Source organism: Myiozetetes cayanensis, unplaced genomic scaffold, assembly GCF_022539395.1.
Source record: "Myiozetetes cayanensis isolate MyiCay16 unplaced genomic scaffold, myiCay2020 scf6-25, whole genome shotgun sequence".
NCBI lineage: Eukaryota > Metazoa > Chordata > Aves > Passeriformes > Tyrannidae > Myiozetetes > Myiozetetes cayanensis.
In genome coordinates this window covers 33,826,247-33,853,523 of record NW_026087853.1, presented here as the reverse complement: position 1 = coordinate 33,853,523, position 27,277 = coordinate 33,826,247, and the positions used below count along the sequence as shown (strand labels likewise).

Genomic DNA, 27,277 nt, shown 5'->3' with positions numbered 1-27,277 from the left:
GACTTCTTCCATCCCAGTTCATAGAGCTCTTAAAACCTTCTTGGTTGTATGCATAACAGTAAACCCAGGTACATCTAAAAAGCAGCATGAAAAAAGTGGCCTACAAACCTAAGTTAGTAGATGGAGCTTCATTCTTATCTAATATCAAGAATTCCTATTCAACTCCTGCTTGAGATGAATCCTTAGCTAATTTATGAACAGCACATGTCAACAAAATTCAATCACGCTTTGTAAATCAAGTAAAAGGCATCTAATGAAAGCCTATATCCATAAATACCAGAAAGGGGACAAAACAGACAAGATGGAAACCCCACAAAATATACTGTAAGTTTGCTTTACTAGGGAGTGATTAACAATTAGTAGAAGCAAGATTAATTCTAAGTGTTATTTTATTGTTGAATTCCAAACCTGCAGAACTCCACTGTAGCCTCAAACATCATTCCTAACACTGTCTACATCTTTAAGTGTTGAATGGTAACAATCTCACCTCTTGAGATAACGAGATATCCAAGACCATAGGTAATTCTGTGAAACCCAACCTTTACACACAAAAGCTGTGACAGTAAAACATATTGTTTTGGAAGTCAGATATTGGTCATGCTGGAACAAAAATCCAGGGACATTATGACACTGCTAGTTAATAGCTAAAAAAAACAAGTAAGGGAATACAATCTTTTGGTCCCAATAAAGAACCTCATATAGAAAAGACTTGCTTAACTGGATCCAGTTACAGAAGCGGTCCTGCTGAACACACGAATAGAGATAGCTAACATACACATAAGCAATACAAGTAACTTTACACATATTTCAGTTTCATTTCTAAACTCCAATTTCTCATGCAAAACTGGTTTAGCAGTTTGACTGTGAACTGGAAGACTCACAGAAAACAGAGCAGAAGCTCCATCCTCTGTAACTATATTAATTCTACCTGCAGAAAACGTATCAAACTAAAGTCATCAGAAGCATGGAACAGCTCTACAACACAGGCAAAATAAGTCATAACTGTAGACCACCTGCAACATAAGCATAGTAGCAAAAAAAGTAATATATATTAGTAACAGCTGACATGACCATTGGTTGAATAGCAGAGAACTGAACTGCACTTTTAATTTTGGAAAGGATAGTGTGCAATTACAGGCAGATACGCTAAGCATATATGTACAAATACACACAGACTGAGAAGATGAACAGATTTCCATATGCTATAAAAAATGTTAAACTAACCCAAACTTACAAAACCTTATTTTGTCTGCCTGCAGAGATGTAATGCAGACCACAAAACATGCAGAAGAACAATATGAGCTGTTACTTCACTACTGCTATGCAATGTACAGGAGGAAAAATGCATTACATTATATGCAGCTTTATTTACAAAAGGGTGTGGAAGCATCTCCAGAACTTTAATAAACCTTAAATTACAGCAAGCTGTAAAACAGAGTACCAACTTAAAGGGGGCATCTTTGACAGTTTTACAAAACGTGACTGTGTCACAGTGTTATGCTGCTTCTTTAAACCATTACAAACAGCAATCCAGAAATAGCACACATCTCACACAGACCAGGCACAGGACAGCGCAAAGGTAGTATTTCCAAAATATCACTAGATACGTAGGAAAACTTTCAGAGCTGTAAGCAACTTCATGACTCATCAATTCACTAGCTACTTTTAGAGTCTGAGTAGCTAACAAGGATAACAATTATTGTAAGGCATCTTCCATTTTTGTTATACATCCACCACGTATTTTTAATTTCAGGATTTTCAGATACCGTTTCTTGCGTTTTAATGAACTGCAATTTCTATTCAAATGCACACACTATCTCATAGTGAGTCATTCAGCACTTCCTGACATAATAATATAGAAATGGAACTGCTAAGTTGTATCTGCAGAAGTGAAATACGTACAAGTTTGTATAGCATCCTTCTTAGCAGAAGATTAGTAAAGGCTATCTCCATTATAAAACACACTTTAGCCATCACACAAACATGTAAGAATGTACTTTTTAGTTTACTCCCTAAAGACTGAAAGATAAATCAGTAATTAGAACTTAATTTTAAGTCAAATTTAAAAAACAGGAATGAAAGCTGCTGATTGAAAAACAGAAGGTGGTATTAATATCAGTCTTTTGGTTATCCAGGGTGCATTTGTTAATTATTTGTTTCAGAAAGTTATCATAAGTAATCACAGACAATTAAAAATACTTATATAAAATTATAAAATAATCCTTTCAGCAGGAGGTTGGACCAGATTACTTCTGTAAGTCACATCCAACCAATATCCCCTAATCCTATGAAAATCTGAACAAAGTTTATTCTACAATTCACCTGCTACAAATAAATAAAATAACTTCTTAATTTTCTCAAATAATTGCTATACATATATACAAATATGATATGTATTTATATTACACATGTATGTTAAGAAACCTCCTACAGGTGAAGACAATTCAATAGTGAGAAATACTGGCTATAAAGCAATTCAATTCTAAAAAGTTATAGCATTTTCTCTCATTACTATTAGTCATAGGCAAGCCTGAAGAAGAAAGCCACAATTAAAGATGCAGACAGGTGTTGCAAAACCTGTAATATAAGCTATAAATTTGGGGGGGGGGAAACCCAACAAAACACACACAAAAGAAAAACCAGTAGAGAAGGACAACATGAATGAATTATTCAGATTGATCATGAATACATAAATTCAATGTAATTACTGGCTTAATGCTAGACAAGACTGCACAAATATTTAAGTAATGGTGAAGAAAGCTGTGTCAATTTTGTTGTTGTTCTTCAAAAAAAAAAAAAGCAGAATGACATTAATTTCTTACAATCATAAAGGAAATACTTCCTCTTGTCTTGGTAATAAGAAACATAATATACTGCAAGTGTTAGTAACCACGATGTCATTAAATCTGCAGAACCTGATTCCAGATTGCTTCTTAAAGACTGCCTGCAACCCATGGGTAAGTAACACCTGGGTGCTTGCCACTTACTTAAAATACTAACAACTTCAAAATGACCACCATGTAAAATTTTAAAGGGGAAAACAATTAGACCAGGAAGAATGACAGCAAGCCTTTCCTGCTTAAACTGGTACAGATATGTATCTTTAGCACTGCTTTGAAATATGTCAAGGCTTGTCTTCCCCACCATTTCATTTTTTAAAAGAGCAATCAATCTATTTCACAATATACAGCATCAGTTAATTAATTCTTTCAGACTACTGACAAGTAGTAAGCACATATGAAGTATGACATGTTCCGTAAAGTAAGGTATATTAATCCTCCTTCGCACATAAGCAAAGAACCTTAACAGTTTTAAACAGTAATAACACAAAAAAACTCTATGCTAAGGAAAGCATAGAGTCAAAATAGTAAATACATAAGCAGATTTTTTACTAGTCAAATTACTCTCAGTAGACAAAGAAGAGTTGACACTTTAACAAGGTATAAGAAAAATAAGTGTTAAGTGTTTGGCTTGCAGAGTTAGTACTAGAAGAGCAACCTGGACTCTTTCATTAAACCTACTGTTACTAGAAACAGTAGAAAGAGAGTAAAAAAAAAAAAAAGAAAAAGGAAAAAAATCTGTATATATTGGTAAAGTGAAAGCATCTAAATAGGTCTGAACTTACTGTTAACCATTCAGATTTGATCAGTGACCAATATACAGCTGAACTTTAGCGTGGTACATTTTTTTTCCTCCCCAGAAATTAATTGTACTTATTTTTATAGTTCTTGGGTCAATGTTGGGGAACACATACATAAAAAAAAAACCAAACACCAAAAAACAAAACACCCAAAAACCCCAAACCACACATAAAAACCCAAAACAAAACCAAAAGAAAACCGCACTATTGGTCATATCTTATCTCGCTGCCAGTTGGAAGCCTCTCCTTTTAAAATGGGAGATTTTGTTCCGGCAGTCTATATAACAAGAACAGTACATTTGCTACGATTTCTTAAAAACATTTATGTCAATCTAAAATAAAATGTTATCAAGCATTTGTGTGCTTAGCTATAGAGATCCAGATTATGTGGTAGCTACTGCCCTCCAACAATCCCAAAAGTCAGACTGAGGTAATCTTAGCAATCCCATACTGTCCTGAAAATGTATTTTAAAGCCACTTATCTTCCATGACACAAGAAGTCTTCTCAGTTAAGGCAGTCAATATAGCTAATCAAGAAAATACACTGAAATGTCGTAACGATTAAAAAAAAAAAAAAAAGCTCCAAATTTTTTTTTAAATGCTACTATTAATCTATATTAATAACAGCTACTACAGGTAAGCTTCATATTCACATTACACTAAGCAAAGCAATAGTTAGGGAAAGAGGAAACTACACTCTTCTCAAACACTGGAATGTTATTGTGTTCACATAATGAAGACAAAAAAACCCAAAAAACAAAACAAACCAAAAGCAAACACTGTCTAGCCAGCAATGGCAAAGCTAAGCAAAATCAAACCCCTACGAGAATTCAGCTTTGTAACCAGATCACTATAAGAATGCACAATTCAGGGCAGCATGGTAAGGGTTTGGGATTGGTTTTATTTTTTGATACCACCATGTCAGAGGTAGCAGTGGTTTGTACTTTTCAGTACAATGGAGCAGGTCTGGATTTAATCACAAATAGTAGTTTTAATACACAGCTCTAATTAACAAAGACGTCTGGTAACAAAACCATAACACCTCTGCCTATATATTTCCTAACAGTTGTTTGGATTCAACTCCCATTTCTATGTATCTTCCAAGAGATTACGAAGGAAATGTTTTTTCAGTTTTACTGGGCAGGAACAAAGAAACAGGAGGACATGTAAGTATAGTTTTAAGTTAAATCACACATATCAGACTCATTAACAAAATATTACAATGTACTTCTGGTAGGTCATTTACTTACCTCCACTTGCTGATTCTTGCTCTTCCCCTTCAGGAAATGTAGCCTGGTTTGGTAAGCTATTCCTAGAACGAGTGACTGACTCTAAGTGTGAAGCCCTTCCCAACAGAGATAGCTCATCTAGCACCTCTCCTTCTTTGGCTTCCAAATCAGATTTTGAAGTGGTTAACTGTTTTATGTTACCTGGTGCCATTAAACTATTTGGGTCATTCAAACAAGCTACAGTACCACTGTCCAGACTTAAAACTCTGGCACGATTCTTGGCACTGTTTGTGCTAGAAGTCCGTCGTGTAGATCTTTTTTTGCTAATTCCTTCAGAGCTTACGTGGGTTTTGTGAGCATTTTCAAGGTCTGTGCCCCCACGTTCTTTAGAAACGTATTTGGTCTTTAGAGCACTGTACTTTCCCTCAGGAGACTGGCATGAATGGGAGGTGGTGCTGGAAGAGCTATCACTGCTGAACTGGTGAGCTGACTGCATACTTGATGTCCTGCTCAAGTCACTTTGATCACTGGAGTCCTCATCGTGACAAAACACAGCACTGTGAGGCTTAGTACCAGATACACCTCGGAAGGAAACATATTCCCTGTGCCGACTTGAATCAAAGCTACTAGCCCGCTTTTTTCCTGTCCTTCTCCGGCTGGACTTGTGGGTAGAGGCTGTTCGATGTATTAAACTAGAAGATTTTGGTCGAACATCTCCTTCTTTTTGTTTTCCACTTGTTTCTTTAGAAGCTCTTGAATCTACTAACACAACTAGTTTCTCACTTTGCTCATCTCTTTGTTCAGCAGCCTTCCCAAGCGGCCTGTCAGTTTGTATAGTCAATTCATTGGCATGGGGGTTCTTATTGGCCTCTTCCGAAGCAGAGGCACCAAGACCTTTCTGGCTGTGCATCTCGTCAGATGCATTAGAACCCTTTACCTCTTGAACACCACCAATAGTGCTCACTTCAACAGCAGTCCTTTCACTACTAGTCCTTTTATCCGTAGTAGAACTACTGTCATCCTCTGAGTCAATACCACAGTCTTTTTTCTTACCACCCTTTTCCTCTTCTCTAGGAGACTCCTCCTCGTGCTCTGACAACACGCTTTCTATATGCGTTGAGCTAGTATGTTCACTTTTATAGCTACTGATGGTACTGTTAGTGTCGCGATCAGTCCCACTGCAGTAGCTTTCTGTTGAACCACTGCTTCTAGTACTCAGGCTTCTCAGACTGTCCATACTTTTGTCTGCTTTCAAGGATTTGCTCTTCCCACTCTTAGTCAATGGTTGAGGGCTGCTACTTTTCAGAATGTCATCTAATTGAAAAACTCCTGAAATGCAAGAGTTCTCACCCAAAGACTCTCTGGATCCAGAAGGGGGCTTGGAAGCTTCTAATTCACTGACAGGATCTAGTCCTCGTTTTTGCTGATAGAGAGGGAAGTCATTTAGTGAAGCATCTGGAAAAGCAACAGCAGAGCTAGAAGTCCTTGGTACACCTCGTGGTCTATGATCCTTCCTATATGAGTGAGAATGCAGAGTTACAAGCGAAGCTACTTCTGTGTCACATGCACTGGTTTTAGACTGGTCCACAAGCTGGTTGTTCGAGAGGCACACTTTGTCACTGTTGTCCCTTGGCAAATCCTGTCCAGAGGACAATGAAGGTTGGATGGAGACAAACGAGTCGTTCGATACCAGACGAAAAAGCTTCCGATCAGCTGCCAGATCTGTTTAAGTACATATTTAAAAATATTCATGTAGAATGTTCATGTAAGTTACACAATCTGCTTTAAAACTGCTTGCTTATATCAGCCAAAGTAAATGAACTGACTAGTCCATTTGCAAGTATACTATGAATACATCACACTACCATTTAAAATTATTTCCTAACACCTGGGCAAACCTGACAGGGTATTTTTAAATTAAAAAAAAGAAACCATAAATAGTAGCTTACCCTTAGCAACTAATAAAAACCAATGCACTTCTGACAAGTCCCCAACCTCCTCTACTGCTTATGTGTTTCAGACTTAATGTTGCACAGGCCTATTGGTACTATAAAAAAACTCCCTATGAAGTTACTGAGTTTGACTACCTCTAAAACTGGTGACTTTCAAGCAAATCATGAGGATTTGCTGTTAGCTTTTGATTACAACAATTGTTCCTGTTACTCATCACAAGCAGCCTCATGTAAAAGTGTCCACCTGCAGGCAGCACTGAAAGTCAGTACCTTCCCTTTTGGTATTGTCACTAAAAATAGAAGATCTGGAGGCCAAGTTAAGTTTTTATGATTGCTAAATTTTTGTAGAGTGTATTTGAACATCTGCAACTTAAGAAACTTCAAAACAGTTACATTACTTAGTTGAAAGTAGTAGAACCTTGCTCCCTATTACAACAGCATGGTCACCTATGATGCTTTATTTCAAACATACTTTCTGCACTCAAGTACATATTACTAACTGAATCATCCATGCCAGTCTAATCGTCCAATAGTGATTAGACTGGCAAAAATGAACCATAGTACTCCCAGAGTTAATTTCCTGCTAATCACCAGGTACTTTAAAATCAGCAAACAAAAGAATTCCCTGCAGTTTTATGCTCTATTTAAACTGTGCCTTTTTTAAACAGGTTTTTTCCTGACAATGAAGATAAAAGACAAATGAGATCTTCAGTTGTCCAGTTTTGTTTCAGAACACAAGCTAGCAATTTCCTTACATACTAGGAGGGAAAAAAATGAAAAAAAAGGAAACACAAAGCTGTGATAACTTGCATCTTAGAAGCAGTCTATAGCTCCAGAAACACAGAACTCTGCATAGGATTATTTACTTCATAGAAAAGCCTTCCAGATTTTAAAAAAATACATTTGTCTGTACTGGAAAGCAAAGCAGTCTACAATGAAGTCCCTGAATCCCAGGCCACTTGTAGTATGAGGGATACTGTCTAAAGACATGTAAACTAGCTATTTTTCAGCAGTAAGGTGACAATACATATTTATTACCTGCTGGAAGATGTCAGAACAAGAAACACTGAATCAAGTTAAAAGCATTCAAACTACACTTCGGAGAAACTTGAGTAATTAAGAAAGGAAACAAAGAACTTCAAGATACCTTTTCTCAGAGTCTTATCACCAAACGGCATGAATTTATTTAGCATATTAAGCAAAGGGTCTCTGGTAACAAAATACCATGTTTAACATGGAGAAGAAGAAATTTTACCTTGTTCTTCACTCCCTTCTTTACATAGGCTAGAACTCTGGCCAAGACTCAAACTGATATCATCAGAGGTCTTGGCAGTGTCAGTATCACCTGTGAATTTTAAGAAATAAGAGTACTAGTGCTCAAAGTATTAACACATACATTTACATACACTGCAGATTTCTCAGCTGTCATGAAAGACTGTTGCTTTTATTTCCTCATTTGAAGGTAAATAATAATTACAAGAAACACAAGAAACAAGAAAAGATTTATCTTTTAGAGACAAATATTATCTATCCTATTTCATTTATCTTCCATGAAAAACTAGAAAAGTATCTTCCATAGAACCCAATGGAAACAGAGATTATGTTTTTCTTAAAGATGTATCTATTTGAGTATTTCTTTTTGCATGGTTGCCCATAAAAAAAGAAGGGTAGACTGTAAGAAAATACTTGTAATGATCAAAAAAGTAAGGAAAAAATAATCAGGAAAGTGACAAAAATTCACATTCAATTTTGTCTTATTACTGGTTGGACAAATTTACAATATCACACTTTTGCATATTACAAAAAATTTATCTTTTCATCTAGAGGAGTTCACAAGGGCTACCCTGGACAATAGTTCTGCTAGATGCAAAGCAATCAGAAATAATTATGTCATTGAAATACAATACCAGAAGAGTGGTTGGTTGCAGTGACTTGAAAAATGCTAGGGAAAAGTCCAGCCAAACCAACTCCTTAGCTCTGCATTTACAAGCAAAGGAAAAACTTGTCATTACACATGAAACAGAACATGGACTCCGTAATATCCTCTCCTTGTGAGGAGTCCAAGTATTGGCAAGTCCAAGGAAGACTTCTCCCAATTAGTAAATGCTGCACTTATCTCACAAAAAAAAAAAGTTTTGAAGATAAGGTAGACAGTATTTAGAAACAACATAGTAAAGAGTAGTGATTTGAAGTGCTTCTGCAAGGTAATTTAACAAGTAGCTAAAAATCTCACCTTTGATAGTTGCTGCTGTTCCCAGACGAGATAACCCAGATCCAACCTAGAAACAGGGAATTACGTAAAAAGTTGTAAATTTTAAGAAAATAACCAACTGTTGTTTCCTAATATTTCAATGCATGCATTTGCCTATACACCTAGGAGAGATTTTTAAAGGCACAAAAGCATCCAATAGCACAGTGCTATAAAATTCTGACTCAATAAGTTTCCACTGCAAACAGATGATGACAAGGCATGTAATTATGCATCCAACTACATGACAGTATTATTCTGTTTCTCAGCCAGTGTTCTTAAGAGATTTTACTATGTTGATTTGAGAAACAGTTTTTAACCTAGGAATTTCTCTTGAAAATACTTAATGTGGCAACAAAGTACGAGTGCACTAGCACAATGACAACTACTGTTGCAAAGCCAAATGGTTAATGCAGTGATCACGGTTGTGTGAAATCACAGAATATGCTAAGTTGGAAGGGACTCACAAAGATCATCGAGTCCAAACCTTAGCTCTGCATAGGGCCATCCCCAAGAGTCAAACCAGGTACCTGAGAGTGTAGTCCAAATGCCTCAAACTCTGTCATGCTTGGTGTTGTGACCACTGCCTAAGAAGCCTGTTCGAGTGCCCAGCTACCATCTGGAGGGAGAACCTTTTTTTAATATCCAACCTAAACCTCCCTGACACAGCTTCAGGCCATTCCCTTGGTTTCTGTCACTGGTCACCACAGAGAAGAGATCAGTGCCTGCCCCTCCTCTTCGCTTCCTGAGGAAGTTGTAACTGCAATGAGGTCTCCCCTCAGTCTCCTCTTCTCCAGGCTGAACAGACCAAGTGACTTCAGCTGCTCCTCACACGGCTTCCCTTCCAGGCCCTTCACCATGTTGGTTGCCCTGCTCTGGACACTATCTAATGCTTACAGAAAACACTATCTTAGTATAAAACTTACCTGTTCAACACAGTGAACACCAAGCTTAATCCAGAAACTGCTTCCACGTGAAGAGATACATACTTTTCCAGACTAGTTTTCACATTCAGTGGTAAACCAGCAGGCATGTACCTCCTCATACGAAAAAGAGCTAGCCATTTCGGTTTGCAATCTACCTTTCTACATACATCCTATAATCCACAGTAGATTATTTTGCAGAGATGCTAAAGAGAATTTAGTCTTTTCCTTCAATAATGTTTTCAAGACCATCTCTCAAAGAGCTGCAAATAGCACAAAAAAATGCATGTGCCAAATAATTAAACTACTCAGAAATACAGAAGAGCACTTAAAAGCAAAATCTGAACCCAAGATACATAAAAATGATGGCCATTTGACTTTCAGATATATATAGACAGATAGATACAGATATACATACAAACTTACTGGGATGCTGTTTTTCAAAAATCACTAATTCAAATGACTCTGGGGCAAAGGCATAATTGTACTAATTCTTTTCTGTAAGTACAGCAATTTCAGGTAATCTGAAGACTCTGCAGCCATACCACAGAGGAACAATGGTTTTGTTATGTATAATGCAAAAAAGCAGCTAAGAGCTTGTTTAATGCATTTTCTTCACTACATTGTCACACACACTTTCAGTTAGTCGTTCTGTCATGTTTCAATGGTTTTTTTCCCATTCAGTAATATGCCTTGCTGAATGCTGTAGCTGAATGCAAATGCATCAGCACGGGAAAGCTAGTTCACACAAAAACCTGAACAGAACTCAGACGCTAACTGTTCATATTCCCTTTTGATGCTACAAATTCAATCGCAAGGGACTAGAGAATACTAATTTATTAGGACAAACACAGTGAACACTATACTTTCTTTCACAGTAGCTTGAACTTCTTCAGATGCTTTAACATTACAACTGTTATAATATGTTTGAAATAGTTTGTTTTCCAAAGACCAGTCAAAGAACTAGTCTGGGGATCATGTTTTTATCTTCCTACATGGACTACTGTTTCCCATTCCTTTGAACACTACCAAATGCCTCCTTGTTTCAAAGGAGAAAAATCTCTTAGAGTATCTATGCTGCATAACAGAGCATTATTCAGATGAAACACCAACATTAGCATACCACCACCCCTTGTTATCTCCTGACTGCTCAGAGAGCTAATTAGAAGAACATGATATTGTAATACCACACCAAGGATTTCCATGTCATTCAAAAATAAGTTCTGTATCTTTAATATGATGCTGCATTGCTCATTGTCAACAAAACCAAACAGTATGGCCAGTCAATCTACTTGTCTTCATGAAGGGTTGGTAAAAGATGCCATGACCAGTAATACATCATAAGACAAAAAGAAGGAACACATCCAACGCTATGGAAGTTGAATGCATAAACCTGGCAGACATAATAAGGAAACAGAACAACTTCCCCAGTGAAATTACAAGGCAACTAGAGCATAATAAAGTTGCATTAAAATGTAATAAAGCCACATTCTTCAGTACTTCCATCTTGCAGGAGTCTCTGTTTATTGCTTTCTTCCCACCCCTGTTGAAGAGTCAAAACAGTGCAGATTTTGAAGAGGTCATCCAAAAATAAACCGTTTTAGTCTTTCCATTTCTAGTTTATCTTGCTTTGTACTTGAGCAAACTAACATTTTTGACTGCAGAGTCTGAACTGTCAGGTATAATAACTTTCTGAAAGCCATTTACAACTGCAAGAGATAATCAGCAACGGATATGATCTAAGACAACAGAAGCCTCCTCAAATACAGCACTTAAATTTACCAAGTAAGCTTCTAAATGAAGACCAAACAAAAGTAACGAGGAAAATTAAGTTAGAAGATAAGGATGAAGATACAGCTTGAGCTCACGGATACAAAAATGACCAGGGAATCCCACCACAGTGGGTTCTGGGCCCTTATCCGACCATGCTCTGAGCCATTCTGATTTAATAAACCAGAAGAAAGTTAACAGCTACTGTCTCTCATGAGACAGTAGATTCCCTTACAAAATCCAGACATTTATAAAGTAAATACAAAACAGGATGAGAAAGACCAACACTGCTGGGAGAGTGCAGTGCTGTCCTAATAAAGCAGTTCAATACAGAAAGGTAAGTGGTTTAATCTAATACCAATTAAAAAAATGTAAAATAGTAAGAAAAGTTACTCTACAGATAGCAAAGCCAGCAGTACTAAAGCAACAACTGCAGTAGTTTTAATTCTCACCTGGTTGTTTGGATCTATCCCAGCATAAGAATTGCGTGAACTACAGCCAACAGGGGGAGTTGCTTCTCGTATGAACTCTGACATCTCAATCCCTCCACCAGGATCACTAAGAGAAACATAAAAGAAAAAAAAAATAACATTAGCCTACCAGTTAAACCTAAGTTTGTCTACCCTGAATGCAAATTCAAAACAATTTTTCCCTCTTCAAATATCAAGAGGTCCAATACATCCTAGTATCTCAGATGAATACTGCCAATCTGACACAGGAAGCTCAGCCAGAGCTGGAGCACCCCACATAGTGTCATAGAAGCTGCTGCCCTAAATCCACTGTCACCAGCCAACACAAACTGTGAAGACTTAGGAGCTACGAGGCATTCTGCAATGCTGACATACTGAATTATCTCTGTCTATACATACACACACGTAACTTTTGGATCACCTGTCCAACTATAATACCCAGAAATCCATCAATAGAAAATGTACTACACAGAGTTCTTTCAAAGACCATGGAAAAGGACTCTGGTCTTTTCCTTAGATTGAATCTAGGAGCAAACACAAGGATGGTTAATCAAGAAAGCCACACGCTGTCAGTAAAAGTTACTGGACAGGCAGAGACATACAGGGACATGGTATCTCTCTCAGGAATGCAAACTACATCTTTCTACCGAAAAATAACTTTCCCTCAGATACTTTACAGGCTCTATCAAGATATATTTTCAAGTACAACATATGTATCATTACATCCTAGTGATTTCACACTTAGGATTAATAGCTATTGGTTTGAAAGTATTTTCTAGATCAACATCACCAAATTGTAATTCAATATAATTCAGTTTGTGAAAGACAGATATCATATGAAACAAAAGCAAGTTGGATCTATCCACTAAGACAAATGAGGTGTGAAGTAAATTGAGGACTAGAACAGAGGGATACAACTTAGCACCATTTGTTGACTGCAAAGAGGAAGAAATTAGGTATCCCTTTTCCTCTCTCACTGCAGTTCTCTTCAAAGATCTTGATACAGGAAACTTCTCAACATAAGTAACTGCAGAGTAATTTGACACTGACCCTCTCTGCTTCATCCCAAAGATTAACAACTGCCTCCCAACAACGAATGATTCTGACCTGTGATAAGCCCACTCCAACATTTTGCTGGAGAAAGTACATACGCACAATACTTCTCTGGCTGGACCGAAGAAACTAAAGACGAAGCCCCTCTGGAGAAGGGGACAGAAAAGGACAGAAGCACTGCAGGGTTTACTTAATAGATAGCTAGTCTTACAAGAAAGTCTCATGCAATAAGACCAACACCTACTGGGGTGTCCTGCCCAGGGCCAGGAGTTGACTCCACGATCCTCATGGGTCCCTTCAAACTCAGCATATTCTACAATTCTAATCACTTTTGTAATATACAGCCATCAATCTAGGATATTATAAACAAACTGTCTGTAGACTAAAGAACCTGAGACATGATTCATTCTGCAGCATGACATTTCAAGTTGTTGTTATCTCAGAGAAGCAAAAAGGTACAACCTTGGGAATCATTCTAGATCATGTAAGAAGCCTGTGAATCTTCCTACATCAAAGAGATTACAAAAAAGACTGTTTGAAGTCAGGAATTTATTATTTCAGTAAAAATAAGTTAACTTAAAAGACAACCAGCTATTAGTTAGCAGAACAACTATGGTCTAACTCCAGCAAAATAAAAAAGTGAAAAGCCACCATTTTGGTACAGCTCAGCAATGAGACATAGGCATGCTCTTAATGATGGCTGTTTATAGAGTCCTCTCTGACCTGGTATTATCAATTATGCTAGAGGCAGGTAAGGAAAATGAATAAAACAAGATACAGAATTAGCTCCAATAATTACCACCAGCTTTAGCCAAAGTATTCCTTAGGTAAATATTTTAAGAATACATAAGGACATAACATGAAATTAAAGACTAAACTGAAAAATTCTCAGTGTTTAAGTTCAACATGCCTTACAACGACAACAGAAGATATAACAAAGAATGCCTTTCACAAAAAGACAAAATCCCTTTCTTGCTTGAATAATTCATTGAGAACACTGTATGTTATTAAAGTACATCCTATGAAGCAGAAAAATAAGCCATTGCAAATAAGCTCTCATGCACAGAACTGGGTAGTTAGCCAGGGCAGAAGGAAGTAATTTTGTCTCAAACTGAACCAACAGATACCAACATAAGCAACACCACAATCCAACACTGTCACTGTACTCACAGCTTCTATTTTCTGTGACACACACAAGATAATGGATTAACAAAAGTTAGTAACAAACAACAAAGAATAACGTCCACAGGAAAAAGCAGGTAATACATATTCCTAGGACTAACCATTGAATGCCTAAGTATCTGGACTATAACAGCACAAAGTCCTCTAGGAGCTATTTGATGCTACCACTGTGGCCATTCCCTTCTGCTATGAAGTTCTACAATCAGTTTCTTACAGTTTGCCAACCTCATACCTTAGAGCAAGTGCTACCATTTCTCAGCTTGCAAGTAAAATAACTGCAGTGAAGTTACCACCCAAATTGAGAAGACTGAAAAAATTATGTCCAGCTACCTGCAATAGAGACTGCTGAGCAAGAGGCATTCAAAGATCACTATATTACTAGTATTTCTAGTATTTATATATAAGTAGTATTTCTAGTTATTAGTAACTCTCCTAAATAAAATTGCTATCTGCAGGTACATTACATTAGCATGTCAGAGACTAACCAGACATCTGAAGAGGGTGTAAGTCTACATGAATTCAAGAGCTTAAAATCTTACTTAGGCTGATTGACTGAAGGAATTTGATATTCAGACCAGAACTTTGAAAGAGAATTTGGAATAAGCAATTTTGACTTCTGGACAAAGCAGAGGAAGAATTTTATTACTTTCTTTTGAACACCTTTTTCTGTCCTTAATTTCCAACTCAAATAGCAGGATAACCAGTTAGGAGGTTGCTCTCAAAACACAGAAGGACCAGAGCATGTACTGCAAATGCTAGGTCACAACAGCTTGAAGTATTAAAAGAAGTTTCCTTTCAAGTTTGAATCACTAGTCAAAAATGCAAACCAACTCCAAATTCAAAAACCAGTCTGCCAGCCACAGAAAACTGCAAGAATAAACAGCAAAGGTAGGGCAAGAGTTCTTGAGATAACATTTTTTAAATTTTATTTCTCTTGCTCATACTTGTTTAAGTAGACTGTATATATCTCAAAGACACAACATTGTCCAGCTGTCCAGAGGTACATGTGAAATTCACGTAGCATCTTGATTACAGCTCCCCCATGCTAATGGAGATCAGGAACACCAGTGTCATCAGATTAACACTTGATGGTACTTTGAACCACAGAAGTCACTGATACAAAAGAGACGCCATAATCATATACCCAAAAGTCAAGACTGATTGAAATGTTTTCAAGTATCTATGTGGGTCCACTGATACCCAACAAAGATTATGCTTGCACTGTTTCTTCCACCTTTTCTATGAAACCAGGAACCTGTATCCTCGCTACTTGCTTTCACAAAACCTCATAGAAGTATTACTAACACCTGAAGTATGAAAACAGCAAATGCACTAGAAGCTACAGAAGAAGGGAACTCATATTCCCATCTCTAAATTAAAACTAGTTTCTTCCAAAAATATCTAGAGAATTTCAGCTTTATAATGAGCACAGCCAAAAAAAAAATAAACAAGGCATTTCTAAAGGAACAGTAAGTTGTTCTTTGCTTAAACATGCTAAAGTTTCATGGAAAGATTAGAAACCTTTAGTTCAATCCTATTCACAAACCTGTGCGAACTGAAGATAAATGAGCAGTTTGAGTAAGCCTACAGATGACAACACACAAGTTGTCAAGATATGTGAAAGCACCACTTCACAGATAAACATCTTCAGAAAGAAAGAACAGCAGTTCTTAGAAGCTAACAGAATCCCAAACATGACTTTGGAACAGAAACCAGACTATTGCTTAATCCTTCAAAAATACCATTATGTGGTCTCAGGGAATGTGTGCGTGACAGGGCAAAAGCTCTAGGATGGCTTTGCAAACTATACTATATACATATTTATTTGGTATCACATGCTGTAGCCTAAACTATCAAAACAAATATTCTGATAATGTAAATACTAAAGACAGTATGTCTGCTTAGATCTCCCCTATATCCACCTTCTGCAAAGAGACTGGAGTTTAAAAAGAAAACCCTACATACACACTCTCTTCCCAGACAGGTTTGTTTTTTTATTAGTGTTCCAATTTAAACTTAAGAAGGTTACAGCTCAATATTAAACACTCACTCTACATCCCATCTACTAGTTTGAATGTTACCCCAGAGTTCTTGTAAGCTTCCAGGCAAAGATTAGTATATACTGTACATCCCACTTACCAAAAAGTAACTCCGTAATTTCTGCATTGACCTTGTTCCCAGTTCTAGTTAAGAGACCTGAAAGTGGGAACAAGGATCATATAAAAGTTAATGAAACTTTAGTTGGCAAGCAGGACACACAGCATCAAACTAACCTCTACTTCTGAGCTCACAACGCTTATAATGTAGTAACTTGTCCCATGTCAACTGCTCCCTAGACAAAACAGAACTGAAACATCCAGAAGTAATTCACAACTCTAGTAGAAATTCCCTTGCCAAGTTTGGGCTACTGTTTTGGAAGCAAAAGCTACATGGAAAAAACCCCAAGAAAAACCAAAACCCAAACCCACCAAAAACCACTCAGAGACAAAACATCTAAAGATCACACCTAAAACATGCATTAGCAACCCTGCATTGAAACAGAACAGACCACTGTTTACTTCAATGAATTTTATTAAGCACAGTAAGCATTAATATACAATTAGGGAAACAGTCTGCCAAAGTAGCTCAGCACAGTTTTGATAAGGTATATGGTGCTCTAAACAGTCACAAATTAAATCAGCAGGTTCTGTTGCCAAACACAACATGGAAAAAGGGGCAGGTTATAAAAGATTGATACAAGAAGTTACTGTATATCAACTTTAGAGGAATCTAAGACACCGTTTTTGCTAACAATACCTGAGCTGAGAGCAGACAGAGAAGAACCCAGGACCCATCTCATAAGATGCTACCCTATATGCACACATGAAGTCCTTTTGCTTCTAGGCTGAGCATTTTCAAGAGCAGTAGTTTAACACTTCCTTTCTTTAAGCATCCTAATAAACAGACTCAAGAGGTTTCTTTCAACTACATTTCCTCACAGTTCACATGTCTCCATTTAGAAGTTACAGGTTTGGTTTTTATTAGTAAGACACACACAACCTTTTAAGAGTCAGGACGGCATACTCCTCACTTTGAAAACTATTCACGGCTACTAGTACCAGAAACCCACAGACAAGAGAAAGGTCTTCCTTAAAAGCTCACAATTCAAGGTCGATTTATTTCATACAGTTTAACTTTGAAGATGGCCTCAGTTATCTGGAGGTAGGCAGAGACTTCGATAATAAAGCTCGTAACACATCCACAGTCTGATCAGACTGGTTAGGCTGGCCTTGTTGATGAGTCATCTTTTGCTCTTCTTTCTCCAAATAGTCTGGTCAGAGGAGCAAAACCTCTGGGTTTTTTTATGCTGGCAACAGCAGAGATCTGTGGAAAGGAATCACCTCCTATTGACAGAATCATTATCTTCATTACTGAGCTGAGCAATTCCAGAATTTACTAATTCATAGGACAGTGTTCTTCTGAAGAAAGACTATAGCTAGAGTCAAGCATTGTATCTGACTCCTGCTTTTTAAAAACTAAAATTGAAACCCAATCAGACACTCCTCCTAGTGATAAAAGATTAGCAAGCAGTACGTGGTCTTCGACAGTTAGATTTTTAGAACTACATCTACTGCTGAAATAAGATTACTTGTACTAGCTGTGTGAAGTTTTTAGTGACCTAATCAGCACAGATTTTCCACGCTATTGTTTCAGTGCTTCCAGCACATTCAATATTGTTCTGGAATGCCTCTGGGAGAGGAATCAGGAAATTAACAGGAATACATCATTTCAAACCTAATAAATAAATCAGTCTGCTTTTAAAGACCAGACTTAAAACAGTCTTTCAGAACTACAGAGGTCTGTATCTATATTTCTCAGTGTTCATCTCAACCACCATCCAGTTACACATCTGATGAAGGCAGGACTGTTTATCATTTGAAGCAGTACACAAACATCAGCAGACACCTTACCTGGGCCCATTGCTGTCTTTCCTCTTGGCTGAAACATTGCTTTGTTCTGTTTTTGCACCTCTATCCATATGCTCACTGGCATTCCTCTCCACAATTTCTCCCTCATCCAGTGCCCTGTGCAAACGGTAATTCACCATCTTCAAAACGATAAAGAGAGCTGCTATCACCGGGCAGTAGACAGCTACTATCATCATGGAAGAAGGAAGAGCCTTTCAAAAAAAAGTAAGAAAGAGTTAATGAACACAAGGTCAAACATCCATAAGAATACCCTAGCTAGAGTCTCACACTTTCTTTCATGGAGAAAACACTGATCATACTGAAAATTACACCATCTAGTCTGATTTTGTGTGAAGAATGTTAGAAGTCTAGCAACACAGAAAAAAGGAACAGCTTGACTTCAAGATACCAAAGTGCCACAGCAGCATCCTAAATAAACCTGTGACACTGAAGTCTGAGAACCAAGTTCAACTCTCACTCTCTTTTCACAGACTATTGGAATACAAGACCTAACTAGGAAACTCAGTGCTAGCATGATCTTTTTGCATGGCACGCAGTATTTCTGCTTAGTTGTTGTGAATAAAAAGAGATGGGAAGATTTCAAGCAACTTGGAAACTAAACCAAGCACAGGATGTGATCTTATTTCAGGGCCAGCACACAGCACCAAGTCCATTTTTGAAAAACTGTTGCAAGTCGGACAGCATGGTTGGATGGGAGAAAATCTGCTTAGATAACGAACAGAGATGTTTTGTCTTCGCTTGTCAGCTTCCAACAGCTACTCCTGCATGACAAGATACCGATCAGTCACAAAAGCCAAACTTTTTCCTAGCTGCATACAAAAAAAAAAAAAAAAAAAAGAGGCTGTTTACATTTGTGACTCACACATAGAGCAGCAGCCCTCAATAACCTGCAAGACCAAAGGCTGCAAAGATTATTTGTGTTAGATCATTACATGCCCATGGAAAAAGGCAGCCAATTCATGTTCTGAAGAGAATTTTTCAGTTGTGTCAAAGGTGGCCAGAAGCCACATAAAAAACCTCAGTCTTGAATTCAGCTTTTGAAATTCCATTCCGAGTTAAGACTTCTCATGTAGCTTTTGCTGAGGTACATAGGGATTTTACAGATCAATCCCTTCAGCAAAAGATATTGATTAAGTACAGCCTAACAGCTATTTAAAAGCAATGTTCAGAGTACTAGTTAAACTTCAGATTTCACTTCAAGGCTTTCATCCTTCTAATTTATCTTTTATCCATATTTTTAATTTTGCTATTTCACTAGGCAGTCACCAGTCACTAAACGAGATATTAACTCTTAGTATTCATCCAAAAATAGACCATTTCCCTTACAGAAGCGAAAGTGTGTGTTCATTGCATCACTATCCTTTACCCCACTGATGGTGTAGTTTGAGATATACCTTCAAAAACACACAGATATATGACAATCAGAATTAACCAACATCTGATATTCAGCATGAACAATTATTTAGTAGATGATTAGAACAAATGAACAGTCTTTTTAGACCTCCAAGCCTAAGAAGACTTCCAATCTCCCTCCCTATACAGACCATCACAAGAGAAGAGTCTTCATGGTGATCAAAGCCTCATGCACATCTTGCGGAATCAGAAGGGGAAAATTACTAGAGAACAAGACAGAGAGCCCTCTCTATTCTGCACATAAAACCAGCTTTAGTAATTTAAAAGAGATCTGATTACAATATTAATATTTCCACATATTCAAGAGCTTATTAGTCCTAGAAATACAGGGAGTGCTTGCCACACAAGCAATGAGTTTGTCAAAGAAAAATGCTTAAAGAGATCTCCAAATACAAAATACTGTACTAATAAAGGGAACAAAAGAATAAATATTTCTAAGTATTGTATTGACTGCTGACTTTAGAACAAAACCAATTCTTAATCTGGCTGCTCTCACTTTCTGGCCGTAAACAAAGCCAAATAATCAATATAACATTCCTGAAGTCAAACAAATATAAATAACTGAATCTGGAATCAATCAGGAGGCAGGTTATTTATAAGGATTCTTTTGCTAAAGAGATCAAATTAAACCTACCTTTTCCCCCAAAACAAGTTAAGTCAACACCTAATACAACATTTGAAGTAGGCCAGGCAAACTCAGCTCAGGTATGCTGACTTAGATTTTGCATGCTGAGCTGAACAACACCATATTACACGTATCACTTCCCAAGCACTACCTCAGGAGGAGGAAGAGGAAACAAAGCTACTAAAAACCAGCATCAGTAAGCAAAGAGAAGCCAAGATGATGCTTAAGGTCTCCTTACAACCCCTGGAGCAATGCTACAAGCGTTTCCTTAAAAAACGCCATGTTTCCACTTCCAAAAACTTCAGAGACAATCGGTTCCCTGCAGGCAAGGAAATATCCGTTAACTCTGGCAAAACTCATGAGCTTCCTGTACCTGCTAAGCACGTCTGCTGCCCAATCACCCACACAACTTCAACTACCCTGCTCCTTACGAGTACCTACTGTATAGAAGTCATTACCAGAAGAGTCAGTCTAACAATGGATAACAAAAAATAGAATTAGTCTATAAAAGACATGTCTGTACTTATCTGTCTAGAGAACTCTTAAATTTTGTCAGTAGTGAGGTCACACAGTGTATCCAATTTATCTTACGGAAAGCAAAATCTACACATCCTGTTCTGCAAAGGAAAGTTTTAAGAAACAAGTGGGGGGAAAAAAGGCAAAACACCTCATGTAACTTGCAGCAAACCCAATAAAGAATTAAAGGGTGTTTTTTTCCTCACATCCCATTTTCACAGGATTGCAAAAAGCTAAAAATAAGGTAAATTAACTCACTAGTTTTCATTCTTCATACTCATTAGTAGCTACTCATGTCTGGATAGGGTACATACTGTGGGAATACAAATTCTAGCATGCCTAGTTGACTCTGTTGTATGATCATACTTCACACTAAGTCTCAGGCCATGGTACAGCACTGCCACCCAGGGTACCAGTAATTTGTTTGCAGTCCAGCCTCAAAGGGAAGACTTGCTGCAACCTAACCTAAACCACTGGTGCCTTGTCCATTTTTCTTTGCCAAACTTAGAAGAGTTCAACTTCCATTTGGGGTCTTCAAACCACAAGCCAAGGCGAGCTAAAGTAAGATTAGCATTTTAAGACATGGTTAGCATTTTACCACATTTGAGGAGAGACAGGTCTCTCACCAGCATGCTGCACAATACCATCTTCAAAACTGGAATACAAACCTAGGTCCTATACATTTGCAGCTAGATTTTATTTCAGTTCTTTCCACAAGTACTAAAGCATTTTTATTGGGCACAGCAGACTAAAAAACCTCAGGTTAGAGCTTGTTAGTAGACACCAGATGGCTACAAGCCTGCAGCTGCAACAGCATTTCAGAGAACACCCCACTTTACCGCACATCTCTAGTCACTTGCATTAGCAACAAAAGAAAACATACACTCCACATCAGTAGTCACAACTAAAGCTCTTGTAGAATATAAAAAGCTAAACATGACCATACAAAAACTGACTACTTTAATTACATTCTGTTGAAAACTTTAGTCGTCTAATGGCTGAACAAACCCAAGCTTTAGATAAACTCCTAGCTGAAAGGGAAGCTAAGTAGTACTCTCAAATATGGAGGGGGAAGAGGAAGGACACTGATTTTCTACCACTTTTCCCTCAAGGGTTACTTTCCAAATTTAAACCTTTCGAGACAACTTATGAAATCCACACTATACATATGCACAAAAGTAAGAAGCAGGAAGGCACAGCTGAGGAGTAGGACTGTCCCTTCTGGAAGCTGCTGGCTGTTAAGTTAACTCAGTTTTATCACAACACATCTTTTGATACTTTGAAAGAGTAGGTAGAAAAAGCTTTAAGCACTCCTAAACTCCAACTTAGAACAGAAAATAAAGCTCAGACCACTAGTCACTGCCATAAAATATTCCCATTTGAACTACAAAAAGTCACTGTATCTTGATGCAACGTTTTAAGCATGTAAGTGCCAGGAACCGGAGGGAATTTCATTGATCGCAGGTTGTGCGACACACTTATGAAGAAATAAAGGCTATATGGATCTTACCCAATCACATGTAGCTTTACCTAGACCCCACAGATGCAATGAAGCTTCCAGATTCTTTAAAAAAAAAAAATGTGTAGGTGTTACCTATTGAGAACACTCACAGGAAAGTCTCCCAACCCAAATCAGATTGCAAATCTTTACATAGAAGTCATATTAATCAAGCATTCATTAAGAAGTAACAGGCATCTTTTAAAACGCTTACCAGTTCAAGCATTTTGAGCCCAGTATTTTATATAAACACTCATACTGGAGAACAGGAGAAATCAAGAAACAACAGATACAGTTTTGGCCCCAATTTTTGTTTATGAACAGTTAGAGCCCTTAAGAACTGCTGTTATCAAGAAGCAAGTTCAGTTACAAGTTACCTAGTTTTTGACTGAAAACTCAAAAGTGTGCAACTGAAACTTGAGTAGCCGAGAAACTAGAAGTGTCTTAGAGCAATATGGGATACCAGGGATCGTTATCACAGATCCAACCTCAATTATTTAAAATCTCAGTTTAAGAAAAAGGATGTATTTCAGAAACTCACTGGAAAAAACTTTCACGTGAAGCTACATTTATATGACCTACTTCTATAACTATGTACACAACTCAGGAAATTAAGTGAACTTGTTGTCTAAATGAGCTTGACTTCGACAGACAAGTTCTGTAGGTACATATGAGCCCATCGCCCCAAGCAAGGTACAGTCCTGGCTCCTCTTCCATCACTGGCAAAATTCCACAATTGCCAGAGCCAAGACTTCACCCGCTCCTGCGCATGTGGTGGGGCTGAAACAGCATTCCGACTGGGGGAAGTACTTGGGTAGCCTTCTCTTTCCCCTCCCCCTTGCAACACTGATGCATAACACTGGCCTCTGCATGTAGGGTATTTTTTCAACTCTACCACTATATTTTACAAGACAGTTGTACAGCTTCCCCATATAGAAAGCATATTTTCTTCTCCCAATTCCAGTTCTGGATTACAGTAAAAACAAGGATCAGCTCTTACAACAGATAGGCAGATCAACAAGCACAGTTGAGTCTATTACTGAACACAAATATGCAAACAGGATAGATTTAACTGGTCTAGAAAGCAGTATTTTTGTATGCATGCTGCCAAACCACAGCTCTAAGAATACAGACTTAAGCAGAAATTTCTCTTACTCTACAACCCAGTTCCTCCATTATCTACAATTTTCTTTTTACCACACATCCAACAGGATGGTTAAAGTGTGTAAATACAAGAGAAAAAGAAAAGTATCCGGGTCGGTAATACAGATACATTTATGTATACAGCTGTCTTCACACAGGGTACAACCTCCACTTCCATATGCTTAAGCTCAGAAGGCAGATGAGGGATCAAGGAGGAAAGGCGAGCTGAATTCTACTGGTAATTTTTTAAGTTGGCTTCCACCACACATTAAATCCATCAACCCTAACAGCACTAGCATACACACACAAAGAAAAACGCAGATTTATGGTATTACTTGCTGACCACAGTTATAACCAAATTCCATTCTGAAAATACCAGATCAATAGAAAGAATGCATAGAAAAAAGATTAGTAATGTTGGGTGCAATAAACCAAGTCTTGAAGCAATAAGCGTACCCAAATCACCATATCCCAAAGCGTTCTATTCCTTTTGGGGGTTAAATAACATTTGAAAAAAGTGATTAGCTCACTGTAAAACGCATTCAGCCTTGAGAGCCAGCTACAACCAAAGTTCTTAGGCGATACTTTTGTCTTTGTTGCTACAAAACAATTTAGGAGTAACTACAGTTATTGCTGCCTCAATGCATAAAAGTAACGTTATGATTTTGCAATTCCTTATGTGAGGAAGTTTTATAAGCAATATGAAACCTGACTGCATTTTAAGTCTTTGTACATACCTTGATTTTTTAAACACACGGGGTTGTCTGCCAGCAACAAGTCACTTGAAGCTAGCTTAGAAACTCCCTCCTACACACCAGTGAGCCATGCTCAGAATTCAGATTATGATTACCTAAGACTTTTTAAGCAAGTCCTGCTTATTTATGTATGTCCCACAGCAATGCAACACTTACTGCTTTTTATTCTGAAAAAGAGCTTAAGAGATACTAAAGAGCTAAGATGACCAACACGGTACTGCCTGTTTAGTTTATGTCTAGACAACACTTAAACTGCAGAGGGTGGAAAGAGGGAGAACAGCCAAATATGATTCAATCTGCTTTAACTTGTGACTAATCTCCTTACTTATTCTCAGGGAAGTTGGCACTTGTTGCACCTCTAACTTGTCCAGAGCTATGAAGCAAGAGAATTTCTCTGACCTCAACAAAACCTGAAGCAGCTTGCTCGTCTGCCTTCTCCCTTCGCCCAGGAAAAAAGTTTAGGTAACACTGAAGTTTAACCCATAGTACAGGTAACAGAAGATTAACTACAGCCTTCAGAGTAGCAGGAGATTCAAATGCTGGCCTAGATTTATCATTTGTTGAAATAACTACGTACAATATAAATCACTCGCCTTTCAAAAGTCTCCTATGCTTTCAGAATATAGCTCACCACATCTTTATGAACAGCTCTCTCAGCGTGACAGTACTAATTAAACAGACTATTCTGTAAAACAGAAGAACAGTACTTTTATAAAAAAACAATTAAAAAGCTACATTTGAAACCAGAAGTTCTCTCCTCTTCCTGTATTCTGATGAACTTTGAATAGATACAGATTCATAGTTTTTATAGAAAGGATCTGCTTAGTTGAAAGTTTTATCTAGCGGTTGTCATATTAACTCTGGTTTTAAAAGCAGTTGGTCTCAGCCTGCGGTTTTCATGCCAGCAGTCTAAAAGTTTTCAAACAAAAAGCCTTGGAGTTGCCTTTTCTATGACACTGTAACATGAATTAAAAACTAACCATACAGAGCTGAAACCTCCTCTTCCACATTAGTTATTTCTTAGTATTAAGTGTCTCATACCGCAATCTTACCAACTGCTTTGTAACAAAGCAAATGCCTGACCCCAGAGCTCTCAATCTCTGCAACTTCACTTGCGTAGAATTTTTCCTCCAATGTTTCATTCACTAATCCAAAAATTTTCACAAGGCAGTTTCTACTTTAGGTTGTCACAGCATCTGGACCCAGCAGGCTTGCAAATTACATTCTACCCCACGTGCACAAAACTGGTCACAACACACCTAGCATAACCACACTCTTCTACGAAAAATTCCGAAGTAAACTATTTGCATTTCATAATTTACACTCAACTTACACAAGAAGAAAACGACTGGCCAACAGGAAACCTCCCCCTTCTCTCGTAACTGATCACACCTCTCCTGCATTTGTTCCCAAGTCCAAATGTCAAGAAAGTTTGCAGGTTTAAAGGTTAGTATTTTAACAGCTCTAACTGAACTATCAGTTACAAAGATATATAGGGCAGGACTTCCCACAAACCAAGTACACTAAAATCTGGACGGAAGCGAAAAAGCCAAAGTAACTTCTCGTCAATAATACACACTCCAGATGCACTGCCAGCCATCACAGAGTACACCACACTACAGACAAATAAACTTCTAGGCTATGGACCCATATCCTTCCATCAGACTCAAAAACCAGGTGATAGCGCTGCCAGACAGAAATACCGGCTAGATCTGACAGCTTCTTTAGAAACTGTGTTTTTTAGTGGACTGCCAGTGGATCCGCAGCGGAAGCTGACAGAGTTATGCCCGATTTTGAAGGAAAGTAAACAGAAAAGCGAAGGCAAAGCGCCAGCGCCTGTAGCCCCGCCGCGCCCCGATAGCGCCCACCCACAGATTCCCGGTACCAGCTCCGTGCGCCCGAAACGCCGCAGTCCCGACCGCGGCCGCGGGGCCCTGTCCCAGGGGCGGGGGGCCCGGCCGGGGCCGTTCCCGGGGCCGCGCCGCGGGCAGGGGGCGCGCGAGCGGCGGCCCCGCGGCCCTTCCCGCCCCCCTCCCCCACGGGCCCCGCCAGGCCCGCTCGGCCCCCGGCCCGGGCCGGCCCCGCGCTCACCATGTACAGGGTGAAGGGGAAGCCGAGCAGGAAGAGCCACAGGTAGAGGTGCAGAGCGTTGACTCCCGCGCCCTGGTGCGGGTCCTGGTACCAGCCGCCGCTCAGCGCCGCCCACACACCCTGGCGCAGGATCTGCAGCACCTGGGAGCCCATGGCGGCCCCGCTCCACCGCGCCGGCCCCGCTCTATCCGCCCTGCGAGCCCGGGCAGAGCCGCGCACCGCCCGTGCTCCGCAACAGCCGCAACCGCCGCCGCCGCCGCCCCAGCAACGCCGCCGCCATCTTATGTCCGGGCCCGGGCCGGCCGCCCGCCCCCGCGCCGCCGACGGACCGGCGGGCCTTGCGGCAGGGGCCGCGCGCCGCCGCCGCCGGGGGGGGGCAGCGCTGCGCCTGCGCGCGGCGGCCCCGTGGCCCCACCCCCGCCTGCCGGGCATGGCCGCAGCAGCGCCCCCTGGCGGCGCGGGCAGGGCCGCCCTCAGCAGCGGGGGCGGCATCGAGCGGGGCGAGACTCCAGAAAACGGAGGGAGACACAACCCTCGCAGAGGGCTTTCTCCATCAAAGAATCACAGAATCAGTTATGCTGGAAAAGACCTCTGAGATCACCGAGTCCAACCTGTGGCCGACCACCACCACTCCAGTCTTCTTTTAAACACTTCCAGGGATGGTGACTCCACCACGTCCCTGGGCAGCCCGTTCCAATATCTAATCACCCTTTCTGTGAAGAAATTCTTCCTAATGTCCAATTTAAACTCCTGGTGCAGCTTAAGAAGTTACTTCGTTTTTTTTGCACACGTCCAGACTTG

The 27,277-nt window shown here is 39.1% G+C and overlaps 1 protein-coding gene across 9 annotated transcripts in view; it reads right to left on the bottom strand.

Moving 5' to 3' along the window:
* PCNX1 (pecanex 1) overlaps window positions 1-26,744 on the bottom strand; it is an 89,567-nt gene extending 62,823 nt beyond the window's left edge. For 4 of the 9 annotated variants that reach the window (XM_050336196.1, XM_050336197.1, XM_050336199.1 and 1 more), the window contains exons 1-6: window positions 26,477-26,739; window positions 18,418-18,626; window positions 12,215-12,320; window positions 9,055-9,100; window positions 8,077-8,166; window positions 4,891-6,591 (exon numbers count right to left, since the gene is read on the bottom strand). In XM_050336196.1, the coding sequence (XP_050192153.1) occupies window positions 4,891-6,591; window positions 8,077-8,166; window positions 9,055-9,100; window positions 12,215-12,320; window positions 18,418-18,626; window positions 26,477-26,629 (2,305 nt within the window). In that variant the 5' untranslated portion in view covers window positions 26,630-26,739. Of the gene's footprint in view, window positions 1-4,890; window positions 6,592-8,076; window positions 8,167-9,054; window positions 9,101-12,214; window positions 12,321-16,606; window positions 16,664-18,417; window positions 18,627-26,476 lie in introns of those variants that run through there. The other 5 variants (XM_050336192.1, XM_050336195.1, XM_050336194.1 and 2 more) reach the window with 3 other exon arrangements.
* Between the last annotated feature and the right edge of the window lie 533 nt (window positions 26,745-27,277).